Source organism: Gouania willdenowi, chromosome 15, assembly GCF_900634775.1.
Source record: "Gouania willdenowi chromosome 15, fGouWil2.1, whole genome shotgun sequence".
In the NCBI taxonomy this organism is placed as follows: Eukaryota; Metazoa; Chordata; class Actinopteri; order Blenniiformes; family Gobiesocidae; genus Gouania; species Gouania willdenowi.
The window spans coordinates 33,357,527-33,372,473 of record NC_041058.1 but is presented as its reverse complement, the minus strand read 5'-3'; the positions used below and the strand labels follow the sequence as shown (position 1 = coordinate 33,372,473).

The following is a 14,947-nucleotide window of genomic DNA, read 5'->3' as shown; positions in this document are numbered from 1 at the left end:
AATGGGGTCGCCTGAAATTTCTGAAAAATTTAAGTAAATCTTTAGAAATCTTTGAATCTAAAAGAAAAAAAAATAAAACACAATCTTAAACAACTGTATTTCTATACTTTCACTTTGTGAAATATACATTAATTAAACTAAAATGCAGTAAACAAATAAAAAATAAAACAGAGCTCAAACATGATAAAAAACTAATTCTAGAAAAAAAAAATGTGTAAAGATACTAGACATTTCTGTCTAGAATTTCTGGTCTTTAGGGTCACCAGAAATTCTTCATATCAAAATGGGGTCACGATCCAAAAAAGGTTGGGAACCACTGCATTAAGTAATGTTTCTTTCCAGTTATTTACAAAATCAGATTATTGAAAATGTGTTATCACTTGTTCATTTCATCATTATTATCTGTAGTTGTTTTTAAAGAGTAACTAAATCCCAAACCCACTTTTTTCTCCAGAATACATATGTATTTGTGTATTAAGTAGTGCTGTTTATTAATCCTAGCCCCACTTTTCACATTTCAGTAAAAGTATTTTAATTTTAAGTATTTAGTTGTAAAATGCCTCTAATGGTTAAACGCTGCATTTTTCTATTGGCTGAAACAGATTCTTTGGGTCCCCCTGCTTCATCAACTTTCACTGTTGGCTCCGCCTCTCCTATAAAATCTGAGAGGAGGGAGGAGGGTTTCCTCCAATAACAGCCCTCAGTGAGCATTGATTGACAGCCAATGAGGAAGTCCACTGTGTTCTGTGTGAAACAGTCGTTGTAACGGTGATGTTTTTGACTCTGAGCTTCTATAAAGATCAGATTCTGGTCTAATCAGAGGGTTCATCAAACTAAGTAAAGTTTATTTATTTATATAGCGCTTTTTTCAGACCAGGGTCACAAAGTGCTTCACAATTTACAGTTTAAAAAGGGTACAATGCATATAAAAGTCCACTACAATGATGCTACAATGTATAAAAGAGTCCATTCACAAACAGGAGTGTGTCAAGAAGGCCTCCATACAAAAGTGAGTCTTTAGATGACTTTTAAAAACATCCACAGAGTCCAGCATCCGCAGAGTGTGTGGAAGAGCATTCCAGAGACGAGGAGCTACCGCCTTAAAAGAGTGATCACCTCGTGTTTTAAAGCGGGTGTGGGGGACCAGCAGCAGGTTTTGAGAAGAAGACCTCAAGCTCCTGTTTGAAACATAGGGCTGGATCAGACCCTCAATGTATTCAGGCGCCTGGCCATGAAGGGCCCTGAAAGTCAGCACAAGGATTTTAAAATTCATCCTGTAGATGACAGGGAGCCAATGTAGAGTTTTTAAAATAGGAGTGATATGGGCTCTCCTACAGGTACGGGTCAGGAGGCGTGCAGCAGAGTTCTGGACCACTTGAAGACGAGCCAGATCCTTTTTGCTAAGGCATGTAAACAGACTGTTACAATAGTCCAACCGTGAGGAAACAAACACGTGGATGACCATCTCAAGCTCAGGACCAGAGACTATGTGTGTATTTACAGACATCTATGCTATGTGTGTATTCCTGTCTGTCTCAGTGTGCGCTATGTGTGTGAGAGCTGGGCTGTGTGTGAGCTTCACGTCCTGATTGTGTGTGTCTGTGGTTCTAGTGACACATCTCAGCTGTGAACTCACTATGTGTGTGTGTGTGTGTACAGACACATCAGTGTGTATTACCGTCTGTCTCTGCGCAGCACTGTGGGCTGCCTGAGTGGGTGTGTCTTACTGCTACGCCCATAATCAAGGCATTTTTTGAATTTCCCCTAGTGGCAGGTCAGCAGAAAGCAGGGGTTTATTAGTCTTTAAATAGTTTTCTAAGCAAAATGTTTGACAAGGGGGAAGGGGGTACTCAAACCACTGTCCTAAAACTTCAATACTTTTTAAGAATGTCATAATGATGACATGATTTGGTTTTATTTTTAAACTGCATGAACTGGCAGTGGCTGTTTTTAGGTTATATTTGCAGAATGGCACCTTTTGAATAGGAAGCATTCACTTTATTTATTTCCTCTCCGAAAATATTGTCCCTTATCGTTATTGTGAGCTTAGTTTCGTCCCACCCACAGCGCCCCCCACAGGACGCCTTGGGGGACAGGATTGTCAGCCTTTTCCCAATCCACAAATCATGTAGACTGGTTGGATAAACTCCAATGCCCTCTCCAGATCTATTGTGAGGGTAAAAAGATGGTCCACAGTTCCACAGCCAAAACCTAAACCCCATTGATCCTCATCAATTAGGTTCTACTATTGACCAGTCTTTCCTCTCAGCACCTTGGAGTAGACCGTACAAGAGAAGCTGAAGAGTGCGTTTCTCACAGGTGGAACATTTCTTCTTTTCCTCTTTCTTAAAAAGTTGCAGAGATGTATCAGCCATGACAGCTCTACAACATCCAGAGAATAATGAACACACATCATTGTGTCATTGTGTGTATTCCCATCTGTCTGAGTGGGCGTGTCTTACTGCTACAGCAATAACGCCTATACTCAAGCATTTTTTTTAGTTTCCCCCCTAGTGGCAGGTCAGCAGAAAGCAGAGGTTTAGTTCTTTAAGTACAAGTAAAATTACTGATTAGAAAAATACTCAAAAAGTACCCATAAAAGCAACTCAATTACATTAACGTAAGTAATTATGTAATCCATTACTTTCACCTCTGGTTCTTAATGCAATGCACACTATCGGATTTGACGTTGAGCGCACGGAAGAAGTTTCTGAGCACCGTGTCTCTTCTTCAGGTTTCTGTTTCTCTGCCTAGAGGATTTCTCTGAACGCAAACCAAGGTGTTAAAATGATCAGCTGTCCTCCACCCATTCAGACCCATTCCACCACTAAACCAGTGTGAAAGCAGCCTAAATTACCCAGGATGGGTCTGGTCCATCCCCAGCCCCAGGGCAGCACTGCCACACAGTTGTTTTACTGCCTCAGAGAATGATATCTACAAATAAAAATCTTTTTTTTTAAAGTCACCTTTAGCCAAAAAACCAAAACACCAGTGGATTCCTAAACTAGTTGTTTGAATGTGTTTTTGTACTGGTTTTAAACTCTACACTGCTAGAGATCAGGTACAAATATGTAAGCGTCCGTGTGACTTAGACTGTGTGGACAGCACGACCCACTTAATCAGAACATCTTGTACTTGTAAGCCTTGACTTTAAACAAGCCGGAGACTGTAAACATGATGTAAATGCTGTTCAAACGCAGGAACCTTCTATGGTGGTTTCAAAGTGCAGAGATGTGATAAGCTGGACGTTACAGATACTGCCGTTCTGTTCAGAATCAGAATCAGAAATGTTTTAAAGGCCAAGTACAGTTTTTAGGACAGTACAAGGAATTTGACTTGGTAGTCAGTGCGCGAAACAGAAAACAAAGAAAACAAAGAAACAAGCCAGCAACAATATTAATAATAATGATAAATATAAAGGATGAGGGATAAATAAAGGATAGATAGAGAATAAAGGATAAATAGTAATAGTAAATCTCTGAACTCTTCTACAACTGTGCACATTCAACGCACAAAATAAGCCCTTAGATATTATTACACAATACACACCCACACAAATTTAGTTTTTGTTGTTTTTATTAGAAAATGATTTAGTACCAAATAACAAATCAACTTTCAAGCTTTTGTAAGATGATCAGAAAATCTTGAGTGACTTTTTATATATATATAAAAGCTGAATAATAAACCGTTGTTACTAGTTAAAGTCAGAAATATCTTTGGAATCATTACATTTATATCACAAACACACGTAATAATCCTTCATATGTTGTGTGCTTCACCTTTTTGGAGATTTCAGCCCATGAGCGTCCACAGGTTACGTCAGGCTAACTTTGTATTTCTGCTCTCAGAGAAAGTCTGTGGTGAATTCATCATTTATCATTTCTGAGAAGACTAGGAACATTACAGGGGGACGGATTAAGATGTTACACTTACCAGAAAATGAGAACTGGGTCTTTGAAGATGGCGGTGGGAGCAGAGCATTTGGATGGCACTACTGCTGCGGGGGCCACATGCAGACCCCAAAACAAACACACAAAACCACTCCCAAAATACAAAAAAGCTACAACAAAATCACATTAAGTGACAGAAAAATACACAAAATGTCTCCAAAAACGATGACAAAATAACTTTTTGTGCAGTCCCCAAAACAAACACACAAAATGATTCCCAATATACAAAAAAGTTATAATTCACAAAATGACAGGAAAAAAAACACAGTGATTTCAAAAACATACAACGAAACTAAAAAAATACTCCAAAAAGCTACCACAAAAATACAACAAATGACAGAAAAATACACAAAATGACTCCAAAAAACAACAATATGCACAAAATGGCCCAAAAAACACGCATTTTTGTGCAGTCTCCAAATAAAACACATAAGAACAACTTCCAAAGTGACAGAAAAATACACAAAGTGGTTTCAAAAACACACAAAAAAAACTCAAAAAAACTACCACAAAAACACATTAAATGACAAAAAATACACAAAATGAATCCAAAAAACAACATTATGCACAAAATGGGCCAAAAAGCACATAGTTTTGTGCAGTCCCCAAATAAAAAAACACAAAATGACTTCCAAAGTACAAAAAAACAACAAAATGACAAAAAAATACACGACGCATAAAATGACAAAAAAAATAGTAGTTATAGTAGTACATGTGTGCTAAAAAGGCTTCATATAAGGTCTGACGGAGTGTTCCTCACTGTGAGGATGGAATCAGATATTTGGAGGATGACTTCAGTCTGATAATTACATTTGCTCTGGGATCTGGACTCACTGCAGGCCTCATAATCTACATTTTCTTCCGCTTATTCCTCGAAACATGTCTGCACGTAATCATCAGATTCAATATTGGAACGAGCAGAGATCTGTTTACTGTCTATTATCAATGATCACGTCCTGGCTATGAATCTTTCTGCAGCTGTGGTTGCTTTGCTGAGAGCAGCCAAATAAAGTAAACATGAAAATAAAATGTATTTTTATTTTGTTTTGTCACCAGAGGTGTGAAGAGTACTGATATATCTACTCAAGTACAAGTAAGTCATGCATAAAATACTCAAGTACAAGTAAAAAGTAGCTCAATTAAATAATACTGAAAATAAAAGTTACTCGTTACTTTCACCCCGTGTTTATTTTTATGTTAATACATCTTGGTACGGGTCCCTTGCATACAGTAAACATCTCATGTGTAAACTTAAAAAGGAACAGACCAGATCTTGCGCAATTAGTACTTAATTTATGCATCTGTATAAAACAAAAGATTTGTCAAAATGTACAATTATTTAAAAAATAAAATAACACCAATAAATACAATAGAAATAAATAAAAACAGAATTGATCAGGCTCTGACTATAGATACATTTATAAAAGTATTGTTTTGGTGCATTCATCTGATTGGTCGGCTATGATGTGATGCGTTTGATTGTTGTCTGGTCGTTTCATTTTTTTGTAGTTTCACAATATCTGTTGATCATTTTAAAACTAAAAATAATAACTTACTCAATAACAGTTTTGTCTAGAATGTAATTAATTACTTTACTTATTTTAAAATGTAATTAAGTACAAGTAAAATTACCGATTTAAAAAGTAACTTAGTTATCAATCAATCAATCATCAATCAATCTTTATTTGTATAGCGCCAAATCATAACCAATGGTATCTCAAGGCACTTTACAGTAGAGCAGTCTTAAGGACGGACTCTTCATTTTATGGATACACACATATGCATATATACCTATATACACATACATATGTATCCCACACCCAACATGAATTCATCATGGCGGCAAGGAAAACCTTCTGTTAAGCAGAAGGAACCTTGTGTGGATCCCATTCCTATGATGAACAGCCATCCACGTTATGCTGTGTTGGGTGTGTGCAGAGGAAAGGGTGGAGACAGAGTTGTTGAGACTCTGTAACTCCACACTGAGGATCCCACGGACCTGCAAGACAAAAGCCAGAAGGAGTACAGGAGCAAACACACAAGGGAAGAAGCAGACATAGAGGGAGTGTTTGAAAGAGGAATGGGACCCTCTCCGGTCCCTCTCTAACCTAAATGACCTCTCTCTTAACGCCCTCTCCAACCTCTCTCCAACCGAGCATGCCAGACCCCCCCCCCCGGCAGTCTATGCCTATTGCATCTTAATTATGAGCTATGAGCTGGTTCCTAACTAAAAGCTTTATCAAAGAGGAATGTTTTGAGCCTAACCTTAAAGGTAGAGAGGGTGTCTGCCCCCCGAACCGTGGTTGGTAGATGGTTCCAGAGAAGTGGGGCCTGATAACTGAAAGCTCTTCCTCCTATACTACTTTTAGAGATGAATGGAACAACGAGTAGTCCAGCATTTTGAGAGCGTAGTGTTCTGGGGGGATTGTATGGCACTACAAGCTCCTTGAGATAGACTGGTGCCTGTCCATTTAGGGCTTTATAAGTGAGAAGAAGAATCTTGAATTCTATTCTATATTTTATGGGAAGCCAATGCAGAGAGGCTAATACAGGAGTAATGTGATCTCTTCTCCTAGTTTTAGTCAGTACACGTGCTGCAGCATTTTGAACCAGCTGAAGTGTCTTAAGCGACTTGCTCGGGCAGCCTGCTAAAAGAGAATTACAATAATCCAGTCTAGAGGTAACAAAAGCATGGACGAGCTTTTCGGCATCGCTCTGAGACAGGATAGATCTTATTTTAGCAATGTTACGGAGATGAAAGAAGGCAGTTCTTGAAGTTTGTTTTATGTGAGAGTTGAAGGATAAATCCTGATCAAATAGAACCCCAAGGTTTCTAACAGTTGTGCTTTGTGCCAGAGTAATGCCATCTAGGGCAGTTAGGCTAGCATAGGTTTCTCTAAGGTGTCGTGGGCCCAGTACAATGACCTCAGTCTTGTCTGAGTTGAGAAGAAGAAAATTTTGGTCCATCCAGGCCCTAATGTCCTTTAGACAGACCTCAAGTTTAGATAGCTGATTTGTCTCACCTGACTTCATTGATACATACAGTTGGGTATCATCAGCATAGCAGTGAAAGTTAACAGAGTATTTTCTCATAACATTACCAAGGGGGATCATATAGATACAGAAGAGGATTGGACCTAGCACAGAGCCCTGAGGAACCCCGTAGCTTACTTTAGTGTACACAGAAGACCTATTATTCACGTGTACAAACTGGTACCTATCAGATAGGTAGGACTTAAACCAGTTTAGGGCAGTCCCTGTGATTCCAAGTAATTCCTCTAATCTCTCTAGTAGAATATAGTGATCTATAGTGTCAAAAGCTGCACTAAGATCTAATAAAACCAGCACTGAGAGTCGTCCTTCATCTGAAGCCCAGAGTAGATCATTAGTTACTTTAACTAAAGCAGTCTCTGTGCTGTGTTGAGCTCTAAAACCTGACTGGAAGTCCTCGAACAGGCTGTTGTTTTGAAGGAAGTCACAGAGCTGAGCTGCCACAACTTTCTCAAGAATCTTTGAAATAAAAGGAAGATTAGATATAGGCCTGTAGTTTGCTAAAGTGCTGGAATCAAGAGTAGGTTTTTTGAGAAGGGGTTTGATTACAGCTACTTTAAAGGACTGTGGCACGTAGCCTATTGATAGGGATATATTTATTGTCTCCAACAAAGATGGGCAGACCAGGGGAATAACTTCTTTAAACAGCTTAGTTGGGATCGGATCTGAAAGGCAGTAACTTGTAATCCATTACTTTCACCTCAGATTTTTTTACACAGTGTTTAAAAAGAAAAAAAAAACTGGAATTCAAATGGTTCACCTGAAATGTCTGGTAATAGATCAAATATATTTTGTTTACTTTTTGGTTTCACCATACACAATTCTAAACAACCATATTCTATACTTTCACTTCTCAACAAAAAATGTATAGTTCAATTTAAATGATGTATAAATATGTGAGCTAATGCATCTTAGCACTAATCCTGGCTACTCTGTATTTATAACAAACGTGATCAAAAATAGTAATTGTAGAAAGAAATATTAAAAAGCCTCTGGGGTCGCCAAAAGGTCACGACTCAAAAAAGGTTGGAAACTACTGGAGTAGATTATTATTGAATATTTATTCATATTCTTTACCCGTTTATTCTGTTTCTTAGCTCCCCTTTCTGCTGTTACAGGAAAACATTATTAGTTATTATTAGTATTTATTTACTGTTAGAAACTCTAACAAACCTAAAATATACAGTAGAGGAAACACATACAAGGACAGGTGGAGAACATGCAAACTATCACCTCATAATAATAGTGTCTAAGTCATTTTTATTTTAGCAATTTTGAGATTTTATGCCTGTAGCTCATGTGTTCTTACATTATGAAAAATATAACATTTGTAAACAAGTTAAAATTGCATTAAAACTATTTCAAAAAGAAAATGAAGTTTAAAAAATGAAAGAAAAATAAAATAAAAAACTAGAAGAAAAATAAAATTAAAATAAAATGAAAATGAAAATTGAAAAAATAGAAAACAAAGAATAATAAAAATGAAAACCTTAAAAGAAAATGAAAACAGAAGTAAAATTAAAATAGAAAATTAAAAGAAAACTACAATTTAAAAAAATTGAACAATTAAATCAAAATAAAGAAAAGAGAAAATTTGAGCAGAAATAAAATTAAAAAATAGAAGAAAATTTTTAAGAAATTAAAAGAATAATAAAAAATAAATAAATTAAAAGAAAAAGAAAATTAAAAGGAAAAAAAAATTATCTTTTTTTTTTAATGCTTTATAAAATGGCTTTGACATTTTCTTGGTGGTTGTAAATAATTTAAGCTGCCTCTTTGTGTGTTTCAGGTCTGTCTCTGGACCACCAGGCTTTGTCTTCAGTGTCTCGTATTCGTCTCTCAGAGCGAGAAGAGGAGAGTCTGTCCTGTTACCTCAGGGCCTGCGACGCAGCGCTGGCCTTCCTCCAGGAACTCGATAAGGTTCAGATCAAACAAAAAACCCACAACAACTTTAGTTTGTTGAGTTGAAACGAGAGTAAATATGTCAGTATGTTCACAGTCAAAGTCAAATAAAAGCATGCTTATTGTTGTCTATTGCAGGGGTTCTCAACCTTGGGGTCAGGACACCATTTGGGCTTGTGAGACACTGGGAGGGGGTCGTCAGATGCCTTAAAAAAACGAAGAATATTTTTCAACAATTAGAGCCAAATTTTTAAAACTTTTTTTTTACCTTTTTTCTGCAACTACACCAAAATTGTCATATTTTAACCTATTTTCATCACTTTTTCTTGACATACGGTGGGTATGGAAAGTATTTAAATGTTTCACTCTTTGTTTCATTGCAGCCATTTGCTAAAATGAAAAAAAAAAATATTTCTCATTAATGCACACTCAGCAGCCCATCTTGACTAAAAAAACCCAGAAATTTAGACATTTTTGCAAATGTATTAAAAAAGAAAACTGAAAAATTTAAAGGGGTCTGAATACTTTCTTACCCACTGTATTTTTGCTCCTTTTAATTTATTTTTGCTTCTCTATCAAATTCCAATGCTTTCTTTCCACTCTCAGCTCTCATCAACCCTTTCCACCACTTTTCCACCTAATGTTACATATGTTGACCCATTATTGTCACTTTTAATTTTTTTTCATCATAATTCATGCTTATTTTTGCCAATTTAACCACATTCACTATTTGTCATGCCCATTGTTTGTGAGTTTAAACTAATTGTTTCAATATTGACACTTTTAATCATTTTCTTTTACAGCTTTTTCTGTCTGTTATTGGCCATTCTAGTTTGCAGCTTTTAACCAATTTAATCACATTTTTCACCATTTTTGGTCACATTTATCCCATTTTATTTCTGAATAAAATGATGATTTACATCTTTAAGATGATTATATACTATGACCCAAATAATACTAAACTTCCTGGATAACAGTGGATATTATTCAGATAAATAAATAAATAAATGTGGTTATCACAGATTCATAGAACAATGGACCATCATTTTACTGACTTTATGGATGGACCCCAAAAATCTCTCCTCTTTATTCCCCGTTCTCTGGAACCTTTATTTTGGGGGTCGTGGGCTGAGAAGGTTGAGAACCACTGCTCTACTGTATTGTGTTGTGAACTCATCCCTACTGATTCAGTCATGTTAATTTCAGACTGTAACGACTCCTCACGCTAAAGGAGCTAAATCCAACCTACCTGCTCCTGTAGACATGGATCTGGGCTACTTCCTACAGGCTGCTCTGCAGAGTGCGTACCTTTGTCTGCTGCACAGGGGGTGAGTGAACACTGTTTTCTGTGGTTTAGGCTTCCAAAGGTTAATATGAGTGTGTATTATTCTGATTAGTTCATGTTTGTACTGGGACACGTTTTATCTAATCAAAGGTTTCCAAGGTTACACCTAATTTAACAGCTCTTCACTATTAATTTACACAGTAATATAAGTCACTTGAAATGTTCATAAGTAACAAAGCATCAAAGTATTTGACAACACATGGTGGGAAGCACACGTGTCCAACTCGAGGCCCGGGGGCCAAACCCGGCCCTTCAGAGCATCTGATGTGTCTCGCAGGAGAAAGTAACAATTTCAGAGAAAACATAAATCATTGTGTAAATTAAAAAAATTATTCAGCCGTAGATTTCTCAATCCCTCCAAATACACACATTTAATGAAACTGCATAATATTTGCAGGACTCACAGTTTTCCCACGTTTACATCCAGGGCCGCCCCTCCTTATACACAGAACATGCGGGTGTGTGTATGGCATCATCTTCCAATCTTCCATGGGGGGCCACATTTTGTGTGAGGAGAGGCCTTTGCGCACATTTGAAATGGACATGCTGTGCGCATATACGCACTGGAAGTAGATAAAAGAGAAAAAAAAAAGCTGTCATTATATGCAGAGTCGAGGGGACAGCTTTCCCAATTCTTAATATAATTTACATAATATCCAAACATTTAAGTGCCAAAAAACACAGTGACTAGGAAATAAAATAAACGATTCACAAAATAAAACCAAGTAAAAGAAATTTGTGACATTTGACCCTCCTGCTTCCCGTAGCAGCTCAGAGCTTTGTTTACAACATGGCGGACACCATGGGTTCTCCGCAGACCCATAAGTCTGTTGTTTGTTGTAGTGATGCACTGAGAAAACAAGCGACTGCAACAGAACCCTACACTTAGTGCATGCTTGTCTGGATATAAAGCGATGGATTGAGCTTTATTGTTCCAATCTACTCCCCCCTCCCCGACAAAATCAGCGTCCCCCTGGCCGCCGGGAGTGTGCATGCATTCAGCGTTCAGAGAAGGAGGCGTTATGTTGTCAGAGACTTTTAATGCCATAATCTACGTTGTTGGACTTTTAAATGCTTTTAATCCATATAAATCCTTTTATTCTCTCCTACCTATTGTTTAACTTAGTGATTTATAACTGACACAAGTCTATCCTCCATGTTAAAGTGTATCTCACATATTAAAGCACATGTATCCAGTGTTGTATCATATATCATGTAGAACATCATAAATAATACCACTGCTTAATTTGAGCGACTTTATTCTCTTATTCTTTAAATTACAGGAGGTGCTGAACATTTCATTTTATTTTGCAGCAGTTCATGTTTTGGTACTGTAGCAAAAATGAAGCAGAAAGCGGCTCCGGCTTGATTTTATTATGAATTAACAACATTAAACAATTTCACCAAAATCCTACATTTTTCCTCAGATTACCCCACACAATTTCCCCAAACTACATAAACATTGTTCACAAAATCAAGGAAATTTAAATAAAGATTGGACTGAAGTAAACAACATGTTTATTTTATTGCAAAATTGTGAACCATCAATGTGCAAAGTAGGGCATAATAATGTTCAAAGTACTTGTTTCTGTGCCTAAAATCTGCTGCCTACTTAATATCAAACTGGTCTGTGTTTGAACCCTGCTGTAAAGAAAACTCCATTTATCTGCTTTATCTGATCAAGTATTGACATCGACTAAAGAAGGAAGAGTAAAGAAAGTAGTAGCATCAGTAAACAGGAAGCTACAAATAGCTACAGCAAAGTTAGGATAGATTACACTGAGGAAAAACTCTGATTTACTTTGTTTTAGAACAATAAAAGACTCAACATGTGAATCTCATTTATGAACTTTTCCTACAGTTAGTAAATCCTCTTACAGTTAGGATTGATGGCCAGCAGGTGGCAGTGTTACTGCATGCACAACATTGCAATGACAGTGTTTCACATTTCAGTATTAGTGGTGATACTCAATAAATAATTAAAAAAAAAAAAAAAAAACTGTAATTAATTAAAGACTTTGTAGTTAATTAATCTAATTTAATCACAAAACAATATTTAACACAAGATGCAACATTTTTCCAGTTTAAGTGGATTTTGGTATATGACTGAATCAATAAAAACAATAGCAACACATTAGTGTTTATTATTTTCATCACTGAGTGCTAACACTGTGCAGTATGAATAGAGATTATTATGATTACATTGTTCACTAAGCACAAACTTAAATTAAATATGCTACTGTATATTTATTGGTTTGTGCCACTATAAACTCAATTTGAATAGTTGGTATTGAATTTGAAAGTAACAACTTGCCATAATAACAACAGCACCCAGTAACTACTATTATATTAAAGTTATAAATAACTTTAATAATGCAAACCTGGTTGTGGTGTCTTTGTTCTGGGCGGTCACACCCTCAACGGGCCTAAGAATCATTTTTGTAGATGTAAACAGGAGTTCCATGAATCAGTGATTGATTGCTCAACCTTACGGACCGTGTAGTGACATTGAATTGCGTGCAAGTGAATCTGAATTTGAGAAACAGAAATATATTGAATTTTTGGAATGTACTAAGATGAAAACAGAAAAAACACAATTTCCAGTTACTAATTAAGTTTCAAAACAGTAAATTCAACTTCAAGTTGTTACTTTGAAAATCAATACCAACTAGGGCTGAACAATTTTGGAAAATAATCTGATTGATATTTTTCCATCAATATTTCGATTGCGATTTAATTTGTAGTTATTAGTTCAAGGTCCTCTTCTCATGTATTTTTCAACAAACATAATCATTGAATCAATGTAATGTGTTCTTCTAATAAACAATATCAGATGTATTATACATAAATAGTTCTTTCTTATAGGTGAGGCTTATGTTAAGATAAAAGAAAATGAAGCAGTTTATTTATCTACTTAATTACATTTGTAAACCTAAATACTTTGACTTGCACTCTTGTAAGTATTCACCATGACAATGTAACCAAATTCTGCCAAACAAAATTAAAAATTAAGGTGCAGGAAAAGTAAGAAGAACAAAACGGGCTAAACGGGTCATCCCTGCGTGTCGGGAGGAGGGGGGAGGTACAAAATACCCCCAGCCTGTGAGCCAGATAGCAAAATAATAGGTGACATGTAGGAGGTAGCAGCACACCTTTGGATGAGAGATAATCCATGCTCAGCAGAGCTCAGAGGGAGAGAGGAAAGGCGTTTACGAGATAGAAAATGGTGCTGCGTACGAGAGTTGACGTTCCCAGCAGCGCACACTCGACCAGAGCATGTGTGGAACTCATGGATAATGTGGCGATTGTGAGATAAAACCAAACGAAGTTGCGTGTGTGCAGACTGACGGGAGAAAAAGTTGAAGGAATGCCAAAATTCAGTAAGAAATTCATTCAACCAGATAGATAAATAATAATAATTTTGCCATCAAAAGCCCGGTCTCAGTGTTTTTTTTTTATGTTTTATATAAGGAAACAATGTTCAGATGTTATTCAGTTGTCACTAAAGCAAAAAAAATGGCTTTAAAGTCACTGACAGGGTTTTTTTTTAGAAAAAGGCTTTTTTCTCAGCTTTTTGCTCTGAAACAGAAGATTTGTGTAAAACTTGCTCTATTCAACAGCTGATTACAAAAGAACGAAACGAGCCAGAAACAAATGGTTTTTTTTTGATAAAAGTAGAGGCAGATTTCAGATAGTCATAGTAGAAAATATTCTGTCGGTCTTTAAAATCAGTCAAAATGCTCAAAAACGGCTGGTACTGAGGGTGTAGAAAATCTGAAAACGGCTGGCACTGAATGAGTTAAAACCAGAAAACCATCCAACAAAGGGAACCAATCCAAGTTCCTCCATCAGATCCAAAGTTCCACAAACACAGGGACAGAGATGAACCTGTAGCAATGATTATGAACTGGAAACTCAACTAAAGCTAACTATGCTAAGCTAACCCACCGACACACAGACTGAGCTAAGAGCTAATGCTAACCACTCCATATAAGGAATAGACCAAGTAAAAAAAACAAGTCTTACTGTCATAAAACCACAGAGATCCATTGATTTGTTTATGATCAGATTTAACACTTTACTATGGAAGAATAAAAACTAAACATGTCACACGGTGTGTGAAATAAATGTTAGCATAAATAATAATGTTACTATTCAATATTTTTTAATTATATTTCACGTGTTCACAGACAAAGCTGGTCCCATTAGACTAATGTAACTATTGAGGTTATTACACTAAATATACTGAATGATTAAATCATCAGCTTGATCTGGTTTAATTATAGGAAATCATAGTTATTTATTAACCATAACTTTATGTAACTCATTATCAGATAAATGAAACAAGATTAAACAGCAGTAAAAACACTAATGGAGTTATTTTTACTTTTCATGTGCTTTTTTTTTTTTTAGAAAATAATTTTATTTCAAATGAGGAAATACATGAATTACATACAATAACACTAATAGTGACCCACATGCACTAATATATTCCATAAAATATCAGCTCATCAACTCTATGAGTCAGCAGTTATTGTAGCCTTTTATAATGTGTCTAATGTTGATGTATTAACATTTATTTGTGTTTGTAAGGAACTAGTTTATTCTTTAAGTTGGGAATTGTTTTATTTATTTATAGTTTTTCGTTTATCGTTATCGTGATAAATACCAGAAATGATCGGGATCATATTTTTTTTAG

The 14,947-nt window shown here is 36.1% G+C and overlaps 1 protein-coding gene across 1 annotated transcript in view; it reads left to right on the top strand.

Annotated features, from left to right (window-relative positions):
- LOC114476342 (tetratricopeptide repeat protein 7A-like) overlaps positions 1–14,947 on the top strand; it is a 77,523-nt gene that overhangs the window by 13,740 nt on the left and 48,836 nt on the right. The window contains exons 4-5 of the mRNA XM_028467775.1: positions 8,791–8,921; positions 10,110–10,231. Of these exons, the coding sequence (XP_028323576.1) occupies positions 8,791–8,921; positions 10,110–10,231 (253 nt within the window). The remainder of the gene's footprint in view (positions 1–8,790; positions 8,922–10,109; positions 10,232–14,947) is intronic.